General features: G+C 50.4%; 1 protein-coding gene across 4 annotated transcripts in view; it reads right to left on the reverse strand.

The window, feature by feature from the left end:
• Positions 1-17,958, reverse strand: part of CBFA2T2 (CBFA2/RUNX1 partner transcriptional co-repressor 2) — a 59,837-nt gene extending 41,879 nt beyond the window's left edge. For all 4 annotated transcript variants that reach the window (XM_061441447.1, XM_061441445.1, XM_061441446.1 and 1 more), the window contains exon 1: positions 17,827-17,958. In XM_061441447.1, coding sequence (XP_061297431.1) covers positions 17,827-17,854 — 28 coding nt within the window. In that variant the 5' untranslated portion in view covers positions 17,855-17,958. The remainder of the gene's footprint in view (positions 1-17,826) is intronic.
• Positions 17,959-20,881: the final 2,923 nt, after the last annotated feature.

Raw genomic sequence — 20,881 nt, forward strand, 5'->3', positions numbered from 1 at the left:
CCCCTTAACAGAGCTTAAACCTCTCCATTCCTGGCAAGTTTATCACATTTAACAAACATCCTCTTTTCAATACAGCCATGATTTAAATTAGCACATGGGAGATGATGGTAACAAGCTTAATTTGTCAAGTAAATCTAATCACATTGCCTCCTGAAGGAGGAGGAGTGCTTGTCTTTTGTGCCATTGCAGTCCTGCCCAGGGAGGGGGGAAATGTATTAAAAGTTGGGCTTAACTGAGCTGGCAGAACTTACACCCAGAAAAACTAGGATCAGACATTGCACTGGGAGCAAAGGTGCAACAAGGAATTAAGCACAACCTAAAGAAACTATTGAAACTTTACTTCTGGCCACTGATTTGGGACTGGGGAGGGGACAACACCTAAGCAAAACTGACCTTCTTCCTGCTGAAGGAGCGCATATGTAAAGAAAAACCACCCAGGAATGGATATCCTGTCAAAAAATCCCCTCCAAGACAAAAAAACAATTCCTAAACCTAACACCCTTGCTCTGATGAAAGATCCAAGCCTCTGTAACTGCCATGGGTATATAAACCAAACACAGAAAGAGGGAAAAAGTGAGTAATCCTGTTTGGAGAGCCCAAAGCCCAGCCTGCAGAGGATTAAGCCTAGGCCAGCAGCTCTGCAGCCTGACAATATCCTCCAGATCAACAGCAGTGCTGTTCGATGACAGAGGTTTGTTCCAATACATGCACCCACTCCCCTCCAGCTGTAGTTTCAGGCACACTTGTCTTTCCCTGCCCAACACCCAGGTGGGATCGGGAGCATTCCTGGCTTTGGAAACAGCTGATGGAGTCTCTGCTGCAGCTGACTTGGGCACCTCCCTGCTGCTTCAGAAAACCCAGTTACCTGCCTACAGCTGACATTTCTGTCCCAGTCCTTACAGGGCCAGACCCTTTAGCATGTGCTTATGGCGCAGACAAGCCCTGGAAGCAGAAATCCTCCCTTCTGCAGGTGACATGATGTGCTTTGAGAGCTGTGGCCAGGGTCAGACACTATTCTGGCCCCCCAGTGCTCTGCACACCTGCCCTGTGGAAGATCATTGACATTTAAGAAAGCACATGTTAAACCTTATCAAAGCAGGACTTGTCAGCAGAACTTTGCCTACAAGAAACGTGCAGAGGGGCTTTGGACAAGGGCCTGTAGGGACAGGACAAGGGGAATGGCTTTAACCTGCCAGAGGGGAGACTGAGATGAGCTCTTAGGCAGAAGCTCTTCCCTGTGAGGGTGCTGAGGCGCTGGCACAGGGTGCCCAGAGAAGCTGTGGCTGCCCCATCCCTGGCAGTGTTCAAGGGCAGGTTGGACACAGGGGCTTGGAGCAAGCTGCTCTAGTGGAAGGTGTTCCCTGCCCCTGGCAGGGGTTGGAACTGGATGAGCTTTAAGGTCCCTTTCAACCCAAACCAGGCTGGGGTTCTATGAGCCTGCAGTTTTGGTCTCATCCCAGAAAGAACAGCATTTGCAATCAAAACTAGGAGTGATAAAATGCCTGTGATGGATACCAAGCCCCTTCCCTACAGCAGGGTCATTACTCCTCAGCTCGCTTCCTGCACCTCCCTCAACCGGTGACTTCCCTCCTGCAGGCTGTGGCTTTTCCCCCGATAACAGCTTTTCCTTCTTTATACTGGACTGTTAAAGGAAGCCTTTCCCCCACCTCATCCTGAGCTTCCCTCCTCTCCAGTCCCTGAGACTGCAGCATCCGGGAGTGCTCTTGGGTGCTGGTACCTCGTGTCATTGCCAAGCCACGTCCTGGCATCACGCAGCTAAGGGAGGGTTATTTCCTCATTCATTAGTTGTCACTAAGCTGGCACCTTCATTCAAAACATCCAAATTTCTCACCCAAACTACAGACTCTGATTAAGACACTTCAATCAGTCCTCAGGACGTGAAGCAGGGCTTTCCAGTCAGTGCTAAACCTGAAGAGGATTCCCTTCCCTCCAGCCCCACCAAACAATCAAACCTCACGTTTTAAATGGGTTGTGTGAGAGGGTTATTTCTATTTACCCAAACATTCTCCTTTGCAAAGCCCACCCTCGCTGGCTCCTGCTGCCAGCGGCCTTTTGGACCTAAGAAACGGTGGGTCTGAGGCAAGGACAAGCAAAGGGAAGGCAGCGCAGCGCAGCCCCTTGCGCCTGGCCCGGCATTCCAGGGCTGCGCTCCCGGCTCCACCAAGTCTGATGCAGGAGCACTGCTGGGAGCGATTAGTTTGCAGCAGCAGCACCAGCGCGGCCACCCAGGCGCAGGCAGGCCGAGAGGCTCCGCTGACACGGGGCCATGTGCCCGCCAGCCCGGCCCGGGAGGCGGAGCGGCTGCGGCTCCGCTCGGGGCACGCAGGCAGGGAGGAGCGAGGGGAGAGCAGGGGTCAGGCCGGAAGGGCTGGAGCTCACCCACGCCCCCCCTGCCCAGGGTTAGTGAATGGGATGCTGATGGAGAACTCAGCCTCCATCCGGATCTTCCTTTTAGCCTGCCTCTTGCTCCTCGTTTCCATGTCCTGTATCTGCTTCTCCCTTTCTATATCCTTCTTCCCTTTATACTGCCATGCTTCATTTTGCCTTACTTCTGCTTCCACCCTCACCTGCCTCCACTTCCCTGATAGCACAGAGAAGCCCCAGCATTCCCAACAGCTGATCCTGAAGATCAGCATGCTCATACCCAACCCACAAACGCTCAGAGCTTCCACTGAGCTCAGCCGCATACAATCACAGAATCAATCAAGCTGAAAAGCCCTTTAAGCTCATCCAGTCCAACCATTCCCCAGCACTGCCAAGGCCACCGCTAACCCAGGGCACTGAGGCCTCGTCTCTACACTGTGTGAACACTTGCAGGGACGGTGACTGCAGCCCTGCCCTGGGCAGCCTGTTCCAATGCCTGAGCACCCTCTGGGGAAGGAATTGCTCCTCAGCTCCGTCTAAACCTGCCCTGGTGCAGCTTGAGGCCATTTCCTCTTGTCTCATCCCTTGTTCCTTGGGAGCAGAGCCCAGCCCTCTCCTGGCTCCATCCTCCTGCCTGGTTGTCTGGTACCTGCCTCTGCTGCGACCCAGAACTAAAGCATGCACCAGCCTCAAAACCCACATGGAATGAGGAACCGCATGGCTGTTCTCCATGTGCTGCTGCTGCTGCTGCTTCTCCCAACGAGCTGTGAGCGCTCCCGTCTTGGTGGTGGGAGACCTAAGGTAAAACAAGGCAGAGAGAGGAGCCCCCAGCTCCACACGGAATGAGCCTCATGAGTTGCTGTTGCTGCATGAAATGCAGAAGAGTAAAGCTTTAGGCGTGAAAGGGGAAACCCAACAACTCGGGTGGCTTATGCATCCCATCAGATCTCCTCTTGGAGGTAGAAATAACAGCAAGATTAAGTGACATGGGTGGTAACCTGCAAAGTCTTCTAACAGCTGCCAGAATTTGGTGTGCTCAGTATCCAAAAATGTCTGTTTGTCTAGGATAGAGTTAACTCCCTGAAATGAAGGATCAGATCTGTGGTGGGAGAGGCAGGGAGAAAGGAAAAGAGAAAACAAGCAATGAAGCATCATTTGAGAGTCATTAGGGCTTTGTCATTCTCCAACTGGCTTCTATTAGGATTGCATCTGTATTTGGGTGCATAAAGGGGGAAAAAATAAAAGGACAAACTCATTTCCAAAGGTGAGGAGCAAGCAGCAGGATTGCTTCTGTGCCTCTGTGCCTCCACTGCCCCTGGGGTGCTCAGATGCAGTTCAGGGAGGACCAGGCACAGTGAACAAGGACCTGATATTTTATTACCTTCCTCTCCTGTCGGAAGCAGAGCCTATTTGCAGATTTACAGCTCTTCTCAACAGGAAGTTCATGTTTACAAGTTTCCAGGGAAAGAAAAGGCAGCATTCCTGTCCTATGCGATAGCTTGGTGGGACGCCGGCTCACGTGGGAGTTCTTGCATTGGTATGTTAGACAGGAATGAGTCTGAGGCATGTAAAAACATCCAGACAAAAAGTTAAAGCTATGAAAAAATGCAGAGGCCAGAAGGAAAACAGTAATCCAGCAATTTGGTGGAAAATACACAGCAAGACAGCAAGGCCACGTCTGGAAAAAGACTTGTGCAGCATCTGGGATTCACACTTCAAAGGGATGGAAGAATTTTAAGAGGATGAAAAGCTATACTCAGGCACCAATGTGAATTTTTATCCTCTGCTCCAAATCCCTGGTCATTCCCATTACAATGTTCCTTCAAGGGTCAGCAGCCAAGCTCAGCTCCCAGTCACACCAGGGTGGCCCCATCCCTCCCAACAAGCGCACACATGGGACCGTAGTGCTGTCTGTTTGTGCTGCTGGCACTCACTGGGATTCATCCTCTCCCTTGAACACAATCCCAGTTCAAGCCTCCTCCCCTCTGCAGTGACCAGAGAGTTTCAGCAATGGGGAAACCACAGACCACAACCAGAAAGTAGAGACAAGCTCAGGCAAGCAAGAGGCAGAAACAGCTCCATCCCATGAAACCCGGATTTTAAACCTTCCCCTTCCATATGGCTACTAAAACCACCAAAACTAAACACAAAACCCAACCCTCTTTCAAAACTTACACAAAACAAGGAGCCATCAGGACAGCCAAAGGTCAAGCAGCCAGTGATCTACCAGGATGCCAAAGCACCACGTTTCACAGCAGCAAACATTTACTGAGGCCACGTTGTACAGTTCAGTCAATACAGGGCACCGAGGGTGGTTTCTGATCCCTGAGCACACACTGGTCCCAGGGAAAGTTTCTGTCTTGACAAATGACGATTTTCCAACAGAAGAATGATTCAATCAGAAGATTCGTCTGAGACAAACTCATTCAACAGAACACAACAGGTACAGAAAATCAAGTCTCAAAGAGATAGCTACTTTCTCTCTAGAGAAACAGCAGGAGAAAACCAGGCTGACAAAGCATACAGGGCACCCACCCTTGAAACCCTCCAGGATTTAACATGCTTGATACCAACCCAGCCAGAGAGGAAGCTATAATTGCTGGAGGCACCATGTCTGTACCAAACACTTTCAGCCATCACTGCCCCCAGCAAAGATTTTGGGTGACCCACCTCATCCAGAGGTGCGCATCTCCACTTGCTCCTTGGGCATTTAAGCTCTTTCCAGCAGCAATACGAATGAAATTCCCAGTGGAGTCAGAGGGATGGGAGGAAGGAGTCATGCAAAGTTCCTAAAACTTATTTTTCCAATGTAAGTGCTTAGGAGAAACCCATTATTAAGCAGCTTCCTGCCCTGGAGCCGAGCATTTTACATCCACTTGACATCATCCCTACAGAAGGGGACAGGAGTTATCACATCCCTTATCATTTCTATGCAGAAGAAAGGGAGACCTGCTTGTCCCTGCTCCTGCTGGCAAGCTCCTTGTGGCAGCAGAGTGAGTGCTCAACACCCTGCTCTGCTCCATGCATGCTCAGCACCCCTGTCCCTGCCTGCTCCCACTGACCTGGTGGGAAATAACGCTGCAAAGCACTTGAGACAGTTCAAAGAGATTTTTCAATAGACTGAAAAGAGCATCACATCAAAGAAGTCAGACATCTTCCACCCCCCACACCGGATGTACGTGTTCAGACAACTGTCAAGACTAGGAAGTCAAATGTCTGTGTGTTGAATTAACACGAACACGGGGAAAAAGGAGAGGCCAAGAATTACCTTCAATCTAAACCTCAGATTTACTGAGCATGAAACTTCAACAGCTGTCAAAATCTTGATTTCCTACACCAGGAGTTACAAAAAACCCCAATCTCAGTGGAAAGAGACATCTTAATTTCAAAAAGTAATAATAAAAACCTGCAGCAGGAGATGAACAAGAGAGATCATTCAGCAAAGCTCCTCCAAAGTGGGGCTGGATTTGATGGCATGGGAGGTAACAAGGCAGCACTCTGGAAAGAGCCAATTTGATTTGGCTGTTTTGCTACTGGAAGAAGAAACAACAACCCACATCGAGCACACATTTAGCTCCTCTGCATTTCACTGCCTCAACGCAGAGCTGAGGCCGGCATGAAGCCGTGTGTATGTATCCCGGTGATCCTGCCCAGGTGACCCAGCTCCACGTGGGGCTGCTCTAACCTTTCCCAGCTGTGTTTTGGTGATGGTCTGATGGTCTCCACGTGCTGCTGCAGATGGAGCAGCTGCAGGGAGAGGCAGACACCTGCCTGCGGTGCAGGGGAGATCAGAGACAGCAGCTCCTGCCCTACTTCAGGCTACAGCAGTATCAGGATTGTAAATGCTGTGTTTGGGGTTAATAACCTGGTGGCTCTGAGCCCAAGTCACTCAAAATGCTGCACGCTGAGGTCTGAGTTCAGCCTGGCTCATTTATGTACAGTTAATGTCCACAGCAGCTCTCCACTGACCAGCCCCACAAAAACCCTGAAGGAGTGGAGGAGATGAGTGACAGATACACACTGGTCCTACTTAGAGCTTAGAGCACCATGAGATGCCCCAGCCATCACAGAATCCGACTGGTTTGAGTTGGAAGGGACCTTAAAGCTCATCCAGCTCCAACCACTGCCATGGGCAGGGACCCCTTCCACTAGAGCAGGTTGCTTCAAGCCCCTCTGTCCATCCTGGCCTTGAACACTGCCAGGGATGGGGCAGCCACAGCTTCTCTGGGCACCCTGTGCCAGTGGCATCTCCAAGACTCCTTCTGGTACTGAACAGCCTCTGTTGTTGGTGAGAACCTTGGATTTCTTACAACTAAACAGCAGTGTAATGCATCTACCTTACCAGCAGTGCTGCTTCAGCATTCCTTACCACTGTTTTCGTGCCAGTCCTTGTTCAGTGATGACAATATTTCTATTAAGAACACAAGAATATGGAACTATGTGATTACAAACTGTAGAGACAGACAAAAAAAAAAAAACAAATAAAACCACTTCCCAATAGGTTCCAAACGTCTGGACACTGCAGCAGCAGGAAAAGAAGCTATTTGTTAGAGTCAGCAGTGAGTTTTAGATGACTTGAACCTCAGTCAGAATCCCAGTCATATGGGAAAAAAGCTGTAAGATGTAATAAAGTTTTGGAAGAAAAGAGAGAATTTGAGGGCAAAATTTAGATCTTGGAGAGCCAAACTGCCAGGAATTGGTTCAAGAAGCCTGCAGGGGCAACTTGTGTTGACTACAGAAGATTCCTGTGCAAATGAAAAGGTTTTTGCTGCCTGCTTGTTTTGGCACATGGCAAAGCTGCAAACTCACCCCCAGGGTTCTCACCAACAACAGAGGCTGTTCAATACCAAGAGTCTTGGAGATGCCACTGGCACAGGGTACCCAGAGAAGCTGTGGCTGCCCCATCCCTGGCAGTGTTCAAGGCCAGGCTGGACACAGGGGCTTGGAGCAAGCTGCTCTAGTGGAAGGTGTCCCTGCCCATGGCAGGGGTTGGGACTGGATGAGCTTTAAGGTCCCTTCCAACACAAACCACTCTGTGGTGAATGAGAGGTGCTGAAGGTGCAGCCCACTAAAATTCTTCCATGTTTTCAAGAGCCAAGTCCAAACAAAGCAGCATTTGTGAAAGCTCCTCTTGGGTCCAGTTTCCCAGCACCTGTATCCCCATGTCTCCTGGGCACTCAGCTTGCCCCTTGCCTTTGCTGTGTCACGGTACATCTCTGCCTGCAGAAGCTGACTATGAAAATGGACTGTGGCTGTCTTCTTGACCCACGCAGAACAGCTAATCCAAGAGGTATAATCCTGTTTTAATGAGGAAATTATGGGAATTTTGATAAAGTACATGTTATAAAAGCCCTACTAGAACATTCTTTAGTCTGTGGGACTGGATGATGGGCTTCTAAACGAAATTTTGTAAGCACCTGTCTCAAGCTGTGTAATGTACAGGAGGCAAGAGAGTAGACCTGCTTGTTTGCAAGGCACCATAAACCTGTAGCAGCACTGGAGGCACACTTCCTATGGCTACTGAGACCCGAGTGCCACCCCTTCAACAAAATGTCCCATCCTCTGCTTGCTGGAGGAGACAAGAGGACACCACAATCTCCAACTCACCCAACTCCATCTCTCCAACTCACAGCACCCCTCCTGCAAGCCAAAAATGAGGCTGACCATGGATGGTGTAGCCAACCTGTCCCCAAGAAAGCGGACCAAAACCACCAGCTGATTTCATACAGACCAACAAAGAACAGTGAGACAGCAGGAACTTCGTCAAAGCCACACTGAGCTGCAGTTGAGCTGGTGACCTCCAAAGCTGAACCTTCAAGCCTCTGCCAGATTGGGAATCAGTGCCAAGTTTTGCATTACAATAAGACCATTTGAAAACAATTCCTCATTACATCTGAAGTGTAGAAATTCACTTTATGCTCATTGTACACACACTTGTTTCTGACCTCACAAGACCTTGCTCCAGCACTAAAGTAGAACTCGATGAACTGACATTTCAACACTTTCTTTTACCCTCAAGTATAAACATGCAACTGCTGAGAAAACGCAGTGATGCTCTGACCTGACACAACCAGTCCTGTTGAGGGATCATTCCTGGGCTGTTATCACTGACTGGAATTACCAGGGCTTTGCCAGCAGCTTAATGAGATGGAAACTCATGCTCCCACTGCCAGGATTTGTTTGTCAGGGTATAAACTATTTGGATGCCCCAAATATTTTGCTTCTGTGTTATAAAACAGGTGTGAAGAGGTGAATCTCCATCCACGGAGCTGCTGCTCAGGGAAGCACAGACATTTGGCCAGCACCATCAGTGACAGATTTGAATTCCTGGCGTGCTGGATGTGCACAGGCAGAATGTGTCCATCGGCTCCTCCTTACCTCGGTTGTTCCTAGAATGGTTTGGGTTGGAAGGAACCTTAAAGCTCCTCCAGTTCCAGCCCCTGCCATGGGCAGGGACACCTTTTACTGGAGCAGCTTGCTCCAAGTCCCATCCAGCCTGGCATTGAACACTGCCAGGGATGGGGCAGCCTTAAAGCAGCTCCCAGTGCCTAATGCAGCTACCAGAAACCTGGAGAGGAGCTTTGGGTAAGGGGGAATGGCTTTAACCTGCCAGAAGGGAGACTGAGATGAGCTCTTAGGCAGAAGCTCTTCCCTGTGAGGGTGCTGAGGCGCTGGCACAGGGTGCCCAGAGAAGCTCTAGTGGAAGGTGTCCCTGCCAGTGGCAGGGGGTGGAACTGAAGGAGCTTTAAGTTCCCTTCCAATACAAACCAGTCTGGGATTCTCCAGGACTTTCTAGGCTGCCTTACACCACCAAGAGCATCAGCAAGATAGCGAAGGTGCAGTGCTGGTGGGAACTGAGGCAATCTTATTGACACATGCAAAAGGCAAACCAGAGAACCTGTGCCAACCAAACTATCTTGTATGGTATCTGTGAGACTGAAGCAGGAACTTCTGCATAAGATCCTGGTCTCTGATGCTCAACTGTCCATACACCATCACAGGAGTCATCAGCACTGATGGAGGATCAAGATGTGGTAAATTGTATTCAGGAGTAGTGACTGAGTCTACAAATGTTATTTTTGTGAGCATATTTTACCATAAAAAGATAACAAATTTCATTCCATTATTTCAAGCTTAGCTTAAATTAGAGGTACAGCGCTCAAGGGAAACTGCTGTCATTATTAAATGGGAAATAAAACCTGCTGAACACCGTCGCTGCAGTGACTGAAGCCTCAACATTTAACTAAAACTGGTAACAGGCAAACAAAGAACCATCTCAAAAACACCCTGCCCAGCAGTTTGTGTGCTTTGGTAGTTGTTTACCCATTCACATGCACAAAGGTTTATTTTTCCTCGTCCTAAAATCAATGCTACCCAGGGTAAGAAATCAGTTTGTTCAATGAGACAAGTATGTTCAAGAAGAAAAAGAAGGAAAAGTGTGAACATTGTCAGAGCACTGTGGTGGAAAACTACAGCAAGGCCAAGCAGGTGCTGTCAGATAGAGGCAGCAGGGATGGTGATGCTAGTCAATGTGGGTGCAGAGCTCCCTGTGTCTCTAAATACCCACCTCTCCTTTCTGTGTACAGCTTCACAGGTGAGGGGTGCCTTGGCTGGAGAAATGGATGCAGGGATGACATCAGAGATCAGGTTAAGGAGCTGTTCCTGCCTCTGTGCTTCTCCATTGCACAGCCCTGAACCATTCCAGCTCTGTGAAGGACCCGGGGATGCCCTCCCAGATCTGCTAAAATAATCTGCTTCATGGCTGCCACAGATTTGTCACATATTTTTTTCTGGGAAGGATCCTCAAGTTTGCTGCCTTTTCTCTCCATCTCTAAGCAGATCTCCTGGCAAAAAAACATCAGCCCTGGGAAGTGGATGGCTCCACAATGAGGATATCAGCTTAATACAACTTCCATCTACAAAGGAGAAGGAGAAAGGACTAGGGAATGCTCAGAAAGACAGAAACCTGGATGCATCAGCTTGTTCATGCATCCACCTGTGACACAAGCACTGACACACTTAAGTACATGCCCAGGCTCAAACAGGAGGTAGATGTTTAGGCTGACACAAGTGATCTCAAGCTTGGCTTGAAGGTTTTTCAGTGCTTCCTGCTCTGTGACAGTTCAGGAGGGGGAATGCACTGAAAGAACGTTCCTGAGGATGAGTTTCTCAGCACAGCATCAAGTACGGCATGTATCGTCACCACAGGAAGGTGCTCCATCAGCATCTGGAGTGTGAAGAGGGAAGCAAACAGCAGAAGGAAAGCAAAGCACTAGAAAGAATTTCTGGCTGGAATTTGCTGCTTTCAATCCTCATGTGAACACGGGCTGTGTGCTGCAGAACACCATGCTCACACCGCGGAAGCAAAATGGGCACAAGGCTTCCATCCAACTTGGGTTTAATGGCAGAGAAGATAGATCCGCTCTTTGAGAAGAATCCCAGTTGTTGATGTCTATTTTGTCTGGCGATGGAGCGCAGCATTCCTCCTTCCTTCTTGCCAACAGTGCTGGAAGTACGGTGTACTTTAAAGTAATTACAGTAGCTCATCCCGGAAATGGCTGCATTTCAAACTAGGCAGGAGACACAAAAGTAGGGAGTGTTTCCCTGAGGAAGGTTTAACCTGCTTCAGACCTCGGGATGAAAAGATGCTCTCCCAGACAAACCATCGCTGTCTGCTTCCTATACCTGTCCAGTTTGTCTCCCCTTAGCCTACCTAACCTTGCCAGCAGCTCCACGCTGGCAAATCCCGGGAAGCACAACCCCAGCACGGCAGCCATGGGCAGGAGCTGCCTTCCTACAAAGGCTTCATCCAGGCTTTTTCTTGTTGAGCTGACGTCTCTCTGACTCCTCAGGAAAACTGGCTAACGTTTGGCTGTGCCAACCTGTACCCCTCTAAATCCACAGCCTGGGTTCTGCAATAGGCCTGGAAGTGTTCAGTGGTCTGATTATTGGGAGAACAGCCACAATTATCCAAATAAAACTATTACTATATTGGGTCTTAGATCATAAATAGAACTTAATGGATTTTATTACATCCCAGGAAGCGAGAGCTACAGAACGAAAAGTATTGAGACGTGTGCATTGCTGCTACCTATCAATTTCTCCTCAACACTCAGCACTTAAGAAATACCCCAAGAAACACACTGCTCCCACAGCCTAACTATTTCCAGGTCCCCTCTGAGCTCTTCCCTTTTAGCCAACTCGCACGGTACGTTTTAACAGCTGAAAATTAAAGGGTCACAATATTGAGCTTTCAGGTATCAAGTTCACAATGGAAATAGCAGCTGACACAGAAAGGGCACTGCTGAGCGCGGCGGGAATAATTCTGTTGCCTCAGAGCTGGAAGCAGCTCCCTTACACAAAGTTTGTTATTTAACTCAGTGAGAAATGAAAGAAAATGCCACAGCCATTGATTTATTCCTTGCACAGCCTCCTTCAAATTGTACTCTAAAACCAGAGCTGTATTAGCAGTGAGTCTTAACTTCTGGCTGCAGCGTCCTCTTTAATCCACATAACTCCATTTCAAGTGAATGCAGTGAGGCCATGGCCTAAGTGAGGGCTGCTTGTCCTTCAAGCCCATACAAGCTCTTCTGCTGGAGCCTAACCTCCAGACACTTCACAGGAGCCAAACACAAGTGGGTGCCTGGGGTCCAACAGCCAGCAATGAGCAATCCAGGATGTTCAACAGCCACCGGGCAACTGACCTTATGGAGAAGGGCAGGAACAACGAGGGCTTCTGTGGGGCCATGGGAAGGCAGCCAGATGTGCCTGCTTCCCGTCTGCCCTCCTCACCTCACCCAGGAAAAGCCATGCTGCCACCCCTGAGACTCCTCACCTGGCCCCGCTCTGCGGTGACAGCCCAGGCCTGCTGCTACCTCCCAAACAGATGCATTTATTCTCTTGAGAGCCTCCCACATCTTATCTAGCCGGCGGTTTCCAAACGCTGGTCACCAAGTCCAGCTCAAACTGCTTGAAGCTCTTTTAGGCAACTATTCCTGGAAGCGCTTTGGCTTGGGGAGCGAGCAGCAGGGTCCCCCCAGCACTGCCCTGCCATGGGATGGGGATGGAAAGCACCGGTGCTGCTGTAAACAGGCCCTGGCCTGGGGATGGATGTACAGTTTACAGAGATCCCTTGCTTGAAGCAAATTTGCCTCTCAACACATGGCCAAACTCTCACGCAATAAATTAACTATTTGGCAGCCACTGAACTAGCTCTGGAGCCAAACCAATTAGGGTTTAATGTGATCCCAATTTCCTATTTCTGAGACGGGGGTTGGGGTCGGGAGGGGGCAGAAGGGGGAAGAAGAGGGAGGGTGAAGTAAATCCCCTTCGGGTTTATAAATCCTGTGCCAATCATCCCAGCTAAACCTGTCACCCACAGCTCTGACTATGGATTTGCACTCGTGGGCTCCGCGGGCCGCTGTGGGAACGGGCACGTTGGACGCAGCCAGCCCGACTCCTGACTCCCCACATGTGTTTTCCATACTTGGGAAATTCAGTCATTTAAAAAATATTTACCAAGCTTTGTCTTTAATTAGAAAAACATGAGGACGGATAAGGCAAGTTATTGTTTCTAAGCTAGAAATGTCAGAGATCCTCATATGTCAGCAGATAAAGCTCATAACCGACCCATGGACGCGCTGCCAGGGTGAAGGCAAATGGTTCAAAGGTTTTTTCCATCCCTCCGTGTACAGAGTTTTACAGTCAGTGGTTCCTAGGCCCCCACCAAACCTAATCAGGGAGGAAGAGGAGGGAAGATTCCTCCCGCAGATCTGCTAGACAGGGTATTTTAATGCAAAAGAGCTTGCCCAGCAGGGGAGGGGAGGAAGATGGGAGCCATTTGACTGCTTTGTGTTTTAACATCCTGACTCCAGGCCCACCCCTACACATGCATTACCTTCTATCACCTAAGATAAGCAAATTAATCTCATCCGCCCCTGGAAATGCCACAGGCTGAGAAACACCCATTCTTTAAAAAGTGTTACATCCAGTTTCTGTTTAACAAAGACCCACCAAAACGTCTGCTCCCAAGAACCTAGCCACAAAATACTGTACCCCACAGTACTCACGTAAGAAAAGGAAGCTGACTGTGCTCCTAGCAGGCAACCACGAGCATCTGCCTGGCCTGGACCATATGTGACCATACAGATGTACCCCATACTACAGGCCCTCTTCCATCTCCATTTGCTCAAGCACCTCCGGCCAGATGTAAAGAGTGTCCGCAGGCAGGATGCACAACAACTTCAGAAGTATAAAGCAAATATGTATTGGCTAGCAGACACAAAAGATAGCCCAGATGTAATGAGTTATTTGGCTTAGCATTTGTGTGCTTACCACTCGGAAGTCTTTGCTGGCGTCAGCAGCGTCCCTGGATGGGCTCCCCAGCGCTGCCACCAGCCCTGTCCCACAAGTGCTGGTGACTGCTCATCCCAGACCAGTCCCTGGCCAGCCCAGCCTATTCCCACACACACCAAGCACATACAGCCTCCCTGTTCTCTTTCCATTAGGATTTTATACCTCCTTCTCCTCCTCCTGCTGATTCCTGTCAGAAATGCTGCGATAAAATGCATGTGAAAGCCAGGTGGGAGCATCCCTGGTGACATATTTGGAAGAATTTGCTGCTACAGCAACTAGGTGCACTATCAGGAAGTGACAGACTAAATCCCAAGAGATCATGAGGATTAAACAGAGTTGAGGGAGAAGCTGGTATCAATGCTAACAAACTGGTGTGTTTACTGAGTCCACTCAGAGACAAGCAGCAGTAGCTCTGCAAGCAATCACAAAGTATTCATCTGATTATTATATGATATCTACAGAAAGAACCCCCTACACTTTCCACTCAAAACCATTCTGTAATAAAAAGCTTCAAAGTGTCTCCTATGGACATGCCATTTATGTTCTGAAAATATCCTTGTAAGCCAAGGTTGAGGGCTATTATCAGCTACTATCTTAAATACCAACATAAATCTACACTGGAGAAAATCCCTGCCTTTACATTATATATATCAAGACTGCAAAGCACGCCTTTGAGGAAAACGTATGTGCAGATTTTGACCTCATAGTCCAATTGCCAAGTAAGTTACTACTTGTAGAAGTCAGTGCTTTTCTCTAGAAGAACATGAAATGGAGTAAGGAACATTTTAGCTGTGCTCTCAGGTCAGGGTTGATTAACCTGGAGTGTACAAACACAGCTTAAATGATGACCATGACCCCTTGATAACGGAATCAAACACGAGTGTGCATACATGTGGGATATGGGAGGGATGGGAAGGTGACAGGGACAACACAGAAGTTTTCTGCCCCAGACACCGTCTGGACAAGTGCCTTCAGGAGGGGGGGTTTCCATCTGGAAAAGGTCCAGGTAGATTGCCAGCCTGGGTGGAAGCAGTGTCTCCAGGACTTGCTACATCAGAGACACATTCACTTCTCACCTTCCTGAGTTTTACAGCTGCCCCCTTCTTCTGAAGTCAGAGTTAACCTCCGATTCTTGCCAGCACAACTGAAACCCAAGCAGTCCTTCCCCCTCTCCAGTGGTTTATGGCAACATCTCAATGTAGCTGCAAAGCCTTGGCAGCTCAGCCTGATGGAAACTGTACTCAGCTCACTATTCCACTCCAGTCGTGCTTTTAAGAGTCAACTGCATGAGCTCTACCTGAAGTACATGCTCTTTTCTATCCACAGAGAAGCTACAAATCAAAAAACTTCTCTTTTCTCTGACTGCTTTAAAAAGCCAGTTTATTTCACCCTCCCCAACACTGGTGCAAGGGAAGAGTTAACACCTTAAGCCTTTTACTTTACAGCATATGAAAACCAAGACTAAGTTCCTGAAAGACCCGTTTTAATTTCTGCCCATTGGAAGTACCCATGTAATACAAGCATGCTCATGAGAGTTAGTATGTGCCTTAAACTAATATGGAACATCCCAAAGTTTCAAAGCAGCCCCACATTTCTTCTGTCTTTCTGGATCATCAGTTTCCCACTGAGCACTGAACCACTGAACCACTTCTCTGTAACACACAGCCAAAGGAATCAAGCAACCTCCTGACACTACCAGCAACTGTATTCATAAAAGAGCAGAAATCCCTGGGCTGATAATCAAAGCAATGCATATCATTTGTGCTTCTGACAATTATCAGTTTACAGCTGACTATTCACTTTCTTGAGACCAAAGATAAGATTCAACAGTGTTCTTAGGCAAACACTAGGCCCAAGAACCAAGTGATCCAGCTTTCAGCCTGTTCAATAAACGGCACTACCAGGACACTGTTACCTGTTCTAGCTATAAACTGCTGAAGGCTGTAACCCATATTTATGTGCTCATCCTTAAAAAACAACTGTATGGCTCACTCATTAGCACTTCACCAGTGGATGCTGAAACACAGGCTTATTAAAAGTGCATAAGAAATGATGCTGTAGGTGCTGCTGAATCACCCAAAGCCTCACAGGCACTTGTCACCCTCTCCTGCCAGGGGCTATGGCCTTTGCCATAGCTGCTGGCCTCCGGTCAGTGCAAGCACTTCAGACCTGTCAGCAGGACCCAGATGAAAAGCCCTAATCTCAGACATGGCTAAATATTGTAAACCTGAGCACCTACATATACATTTATCTCTTCCTGACACGATTCAGACAGAAACAGTCAAACAACGTGGCCAAGGTTGCAGAAAGTTTCATATCTGAGAGTGGAACTGGTTTCACACACCCACCGTGAGGCTATGGCTTTAGGCACATCACTGTCTCCTTTAGCTTCAGTTGTTTCTAAGTAGGATTTCAAAGGCCTGTCTCTCCTCCCAGTGCTACAAGAGAGCCAGGGAATCTCACCAGTCTCTGCATACACCATGAGCAGACACACTGAGTGGGACCTGTTTCATCTAACCTCCTCGTAGCCAAAGCCTAAGCCAGCTATCCTGGGCTCCCCTTGCAGTCAATGAAGGAGCCCAGGCACCTCCAGCATGTAATTTGTCTCATCCAGAGAGAGGTGCCCAAGACTGGGAAGACGAATCACCCCCAGAAGCCCCTGTTTTTCCACTGCCACTGCAAAGGGAGTTGGAGAAAGGAGATCAGACACATAGGGCTGACTTCTGGCAAGGAGGTTAAAGCAGATGATCTTACCCAACCTCCTGCTGTGGAGCCTTTTCTTCAAGGCAGACAAAATGAAGAGACCTCTGTGGCAGTGAGATTAGGAGCTCATCAGCCAGGGACCAGCGCTCTGTAAACCCAGGGGATGTTAACACTTGCCTACCATTGTGCCCTCCTCCCGCTGTAGGCTGTAGCCACCTGGGCCACTGACTGTTTCAAGGCCACATGCTTTGACGTGCCTTAAGGGGTAAGAACCTTACTCTGAACATCTCCACACATTCTGCACTAAGCAGCGTGATACAGTATTCATCCACCCTCTACCATTTTCGCCACTTGGTAATTCCTCCTCAGTACCGGCAATTCAGCTTTCAGGGTGGTTTCCACATTAGCGTCAGCATCTATCTTTACATTGCTTCCCTATGAGCAATCACACTTCATTTCAAAATTCCCTCATTTCCTCTGAGCTTTGGGACGTGTTTTTAACCACTTTTCTCCCTTCATTGAACTATGACTTATCAACAGGCTGTGATTGTGCAAATGGCCCACGCAGGCTGTCAGCCTGGACATCCCACTGCCCCCAGTCATCGCGGCTCCCTCTGGTACCTCTCTGCTCAGCCCAGGACGGTCCATTCCAGACTGTGGGCAAACAAACGCTGTGTGCACGAGCACAGGTGAGAAGAATGGTCAGGAGATTAGGATGGTGTGATGCACAGGCTGATGAACCATCTACCCTGCTCTCCTGCCAACCTCATTGCTTGGAGAACCCCTCCTCTGGTAATAAACCTCCTGTGTTGGGAAATTAGTGAAAACTCCAGGTATTCACCTTCCCGAGCAGAGGATGCTAGGACAAACGGGCTTCATGTACACACACACACACACACACACACACACACACGCTGCCCATCCGAGTGCGCGCCACGGGTCTGGCCACAGCCGAGCCCGCTGCCCTGCTCCTCCCAAGCTACGGGCTGACCGCGCGGCTGCAGGCACCAGCCCTGCTCCACGCCGGGTCCCAGAGCCCCATCCAGCGCGGAAACCAACCACACACCCGCGGGGCTGGGCTCGCAGATGGGGGATCCCCGAGGCTGGCCAAGGCGTTGCGGGCAATGAACCGCATGGGAGATCCCGCACCGACCGACACCAGCACTGCAGTTAACACACACGTGTGCCGCGGGCAGACCCCCCCCTGCACCCCTGGGGCCGGCACCAGCGCTGCCCCCCGCTCCCCCGCGCCGCCTCCCGAGGCCCGGCCAGGCCGAGGCGCCCCCGCCGCCGCCCAGCCCCGTTCCCGGCCCTCTAGGCCCTTCGCCCCCGTCCGAGCGGCGCCGAGCGGGCCGGCGCCTCCCCCCCCGCCGCGGCTCTTACACTGGCAGCCGCCCGGGATCCCCACCATCGCCCGGCTCCTCGGCGCCTCCTCCCGCTCCCCGCCGCGGCCCCACCGGCCCGGCCCGGCCCGGCCCTTCGCCGTGACGCTACCGGGGGCGCGGCCTACCCGGCCCGCCCCGGCAAGGCCGCGGGAGGCCGGACGCTTGGCCGGCTGACGGAGCGGGGTGCCAGGCTTTGAAGCCACGCTTTGTAGACGGGTTTAATGGTGGATTTTTAGCCTAACTGGGGCTTGTGGCCTCCCCACCATCATCTCACCGACCGCACTGGGGCTTTCCCACTGTGTTACAGCACCTGAGGCTGCGCTGCGCTCTGAGGTACCTGGAGAGTCCGAGCTGCCTCATGGCGTTCCCCGCAGCCCCACGCCTCAAAGGGTGGTTTCAGTCCGGAAGCCAGGCTGCCCTGGCTGTTCTGGAGATGCAGGGCAAGTGACATGGAGAATCGTGGTTTGGGTTGGCAGGGATGTTGGAGATCATCCAGTGCCAGCCCAGGGACCTCTTGCACTGTGATGACGTTGTTCTAAGCCTCATCCAACCTTCACGCCCCACAACTTCTCTGGTAACCAGTGTCTCACCAAAACTGTCTTCCTTAAATCCGGTCTAAACTGACCCTCTTCCAGTTCAAGCCTCTGCCCTTTGTCACTTACAAGCCTTGAACAAGTCTCTCTCCATTGCTCTTAGAAGCCTTTGTCTATTGAAAGGCTGCTGTAAGGAAGAATGGGCCTTTTCCCAAGGTCCAGCTAACTCCATGGTCCTTCTTCTGTGGAAATGGGGGGACCTGAAAAGCCTTGCTACGAGCTCTTGTGATTGGGTTTGGCTTTGTTGGCCCGGGAGCTCTGTGTGTCAGGAGATCTCCATGGGCTGCTGCCTTTCCACAGCTGGCCACAGGAAATCACATTTCAGTTTACATGGACAGAATGACAGGAGCATCCATCCAGCCTCATCATCCTTGTTTTAACTTTGTGGCTTTGCCTCTTCCCCTTGCGAGGCACCAGCGCTTCTCTGCACCATTCTGTCTGCCAGAGCCTGCATCCCCCACACAGCTCTTATCTCCTGCCACGCTGGCTGCAGCCTGGCTCTGGCCTGTGCTTGCCACCACTTCATTTCAGTGTCATCTGCAGCCTTGCTGCTGCCAAATCTGTGCTGGTGAAGCAGAAGGGGCTCTTCTGTGGGGTGCTGATAAGAGCTTGCTTTTAATTTAGCTGGTCTGCAAAGCCCGTGAAGCCCCAAGGAGAGCATCAGGCTGGGCTCCACCAGAGGCTTCACCAGCATGATGGCAGCAGCTCCCAGGCTGCCTGGCCGTGCTCCCCATCCACAGCCCGGCAGCTCCCTGAGGTTCACCCTTGCTGGAGCATGGAGGGGGATGGGAACTGCTGTGCTGATGGCGTGGGGCTGTTGCTGACCTGCTCTGTGTCCTGTCCTTCCTGGGCACCATGACCCTGACGGGGCGTGCCCTGGTGTGAAGTGTTATTGCTCGGAATGGGGAGGAGGTGAGGAGGGCTGGGAGCACAAAGCCGAGCCCTGAAGTGTGCTGGGGAAAGCTTTGAAGCAAATGTATTTTTCATCCTCCTTTCTGTACAACAGCTTTGGTGTTGCCCAGGTACAGCCATGGTGGGCACAAAACAGCTTCATCACAGGGTCTGCATTGAGGCTCTGTTTCTAAAGATGAAACAGCTGCAGAGGGAAACCCCGAAGAGGGGATGATTGTGCTAAATAACACTCATAATACCTGCAGAGTAGCAGGATGGGGTACATGCAGGGCTTGATCTTGCAGAGCTCAATGCTGATGAAACACATAGGAGCTCAGGACAGCGGCTTTGGGGACATTTCCATAGTTACATGTGACTTCCCCATAGAAGGAAGCACATGTTTTAGATGTGGCCATCCTGCTGCTCCTCCAGCAAGTCTCTTCTACAGAGACAGTGAGGTGTGTGCAGGGAATGGGCTGTTTGTGCTCCTTCTCATGAGTGGTGCCAGGGCTGTGGGCAAGACCTGGTGCATGGTCCTGGTCCTGTAGGGAGGATGAGCTCCAGATCCTGATGGTCTGAGAGCAGGGGGACCGTGTCACCCTTGAGAGGAGCACCCCTTCCCCACCCCAGTGCCCCAGGTTTTAAGCCATACAGTGAGCTAGGCTTGTCTCATGCTCTCTGGAGCTGGGGTAGAGCTTGGGAAACATCAACAGCCATGAGACAAAGGGGTCAGTTGCAGTTCTTGCTCTGTGGGTACATTGGTACACAGAGCAGGGTTTATTTGCTCTAAGAGAAAAAATCCCACCAGCCTTTATGAGTGTGGATTTATGTTCTGTGTCCAACAGAGCAACACCTGTTCTCTCAGCTGATGGTTCTGTATGTCCTTGAAACAGGCTTGTGCATTAGAGAGCACACTCTGCAGACACGTGGACTTCACTTGAAACCCTCTTCTTTTAACCTGGGACAAGAAAAAGAAGACTTCTCAGCCCGGTGCAGTATGGGGCCACACACGTCCTAGAGAGGTACATATGTATGTCTCAATCCATATACATTATCATACCTGACTGCATCCAGTTTTGCAAACAGCATTTTAGGACTATAAATACCCATCCTCACCCATACCCAAGCACTGATGTAAAGCACCCTTCTGGGTTTGATACTCTTCGCTCACTGCGCTACTTCCAGCTTTTGCTCCAGGTAGGGCCACCAAAGGAAACCTTCATTGCATGGCCTTGAGTCCCCCTCTGCATAAATCCTGTCCACCAGCATGGCAGAGGTGGGAAGCTCAGTCCCTGGGAGCAGCACTTTGCAGCCTTGCTCCTGTTCTTCTCAAAGCAGGGTTTGTGTGAGCCTGCACCTCAAGGGAGGCCCTGTACAGCAGGGTTTGGAGCAAGGTGGATCACCACCAGGTCTGAGGTGCTGAGGTGTCTCTTCCATCTCTGTCCCTGGTAAGGTAGCTGAGAGCAGCTGAAGGTTGTTCTCCTCTCTGCAGACCTGTGTTGAAAGGAGGGAGCAGGATGCTGAGCTGGAAGGCTCAGAGGAAGGGGGAGATCTCAGTTGATGACCATG

The sequence above is a fragment of the Pezoporus flaviventris genome, unplaced genomic scaffold (assembly GCF_033815535.1).
Source record: "Pezoporus flaviventris isolate CSIRO_AGI_PZ_B2104156 unplaced genomic scaffold, CSIRO_AGI_Pfla_v1 ptg000213l, whole genome shotgun sequence".
In the NCBI taxonomy this organism is placed as follows: domain Eukaryota; kingdom Metazoa; phylum Chordata; class Aves; order Psittaciformes; family Psittacidae; genus Pezoporus; species Pezoporus flaviventris.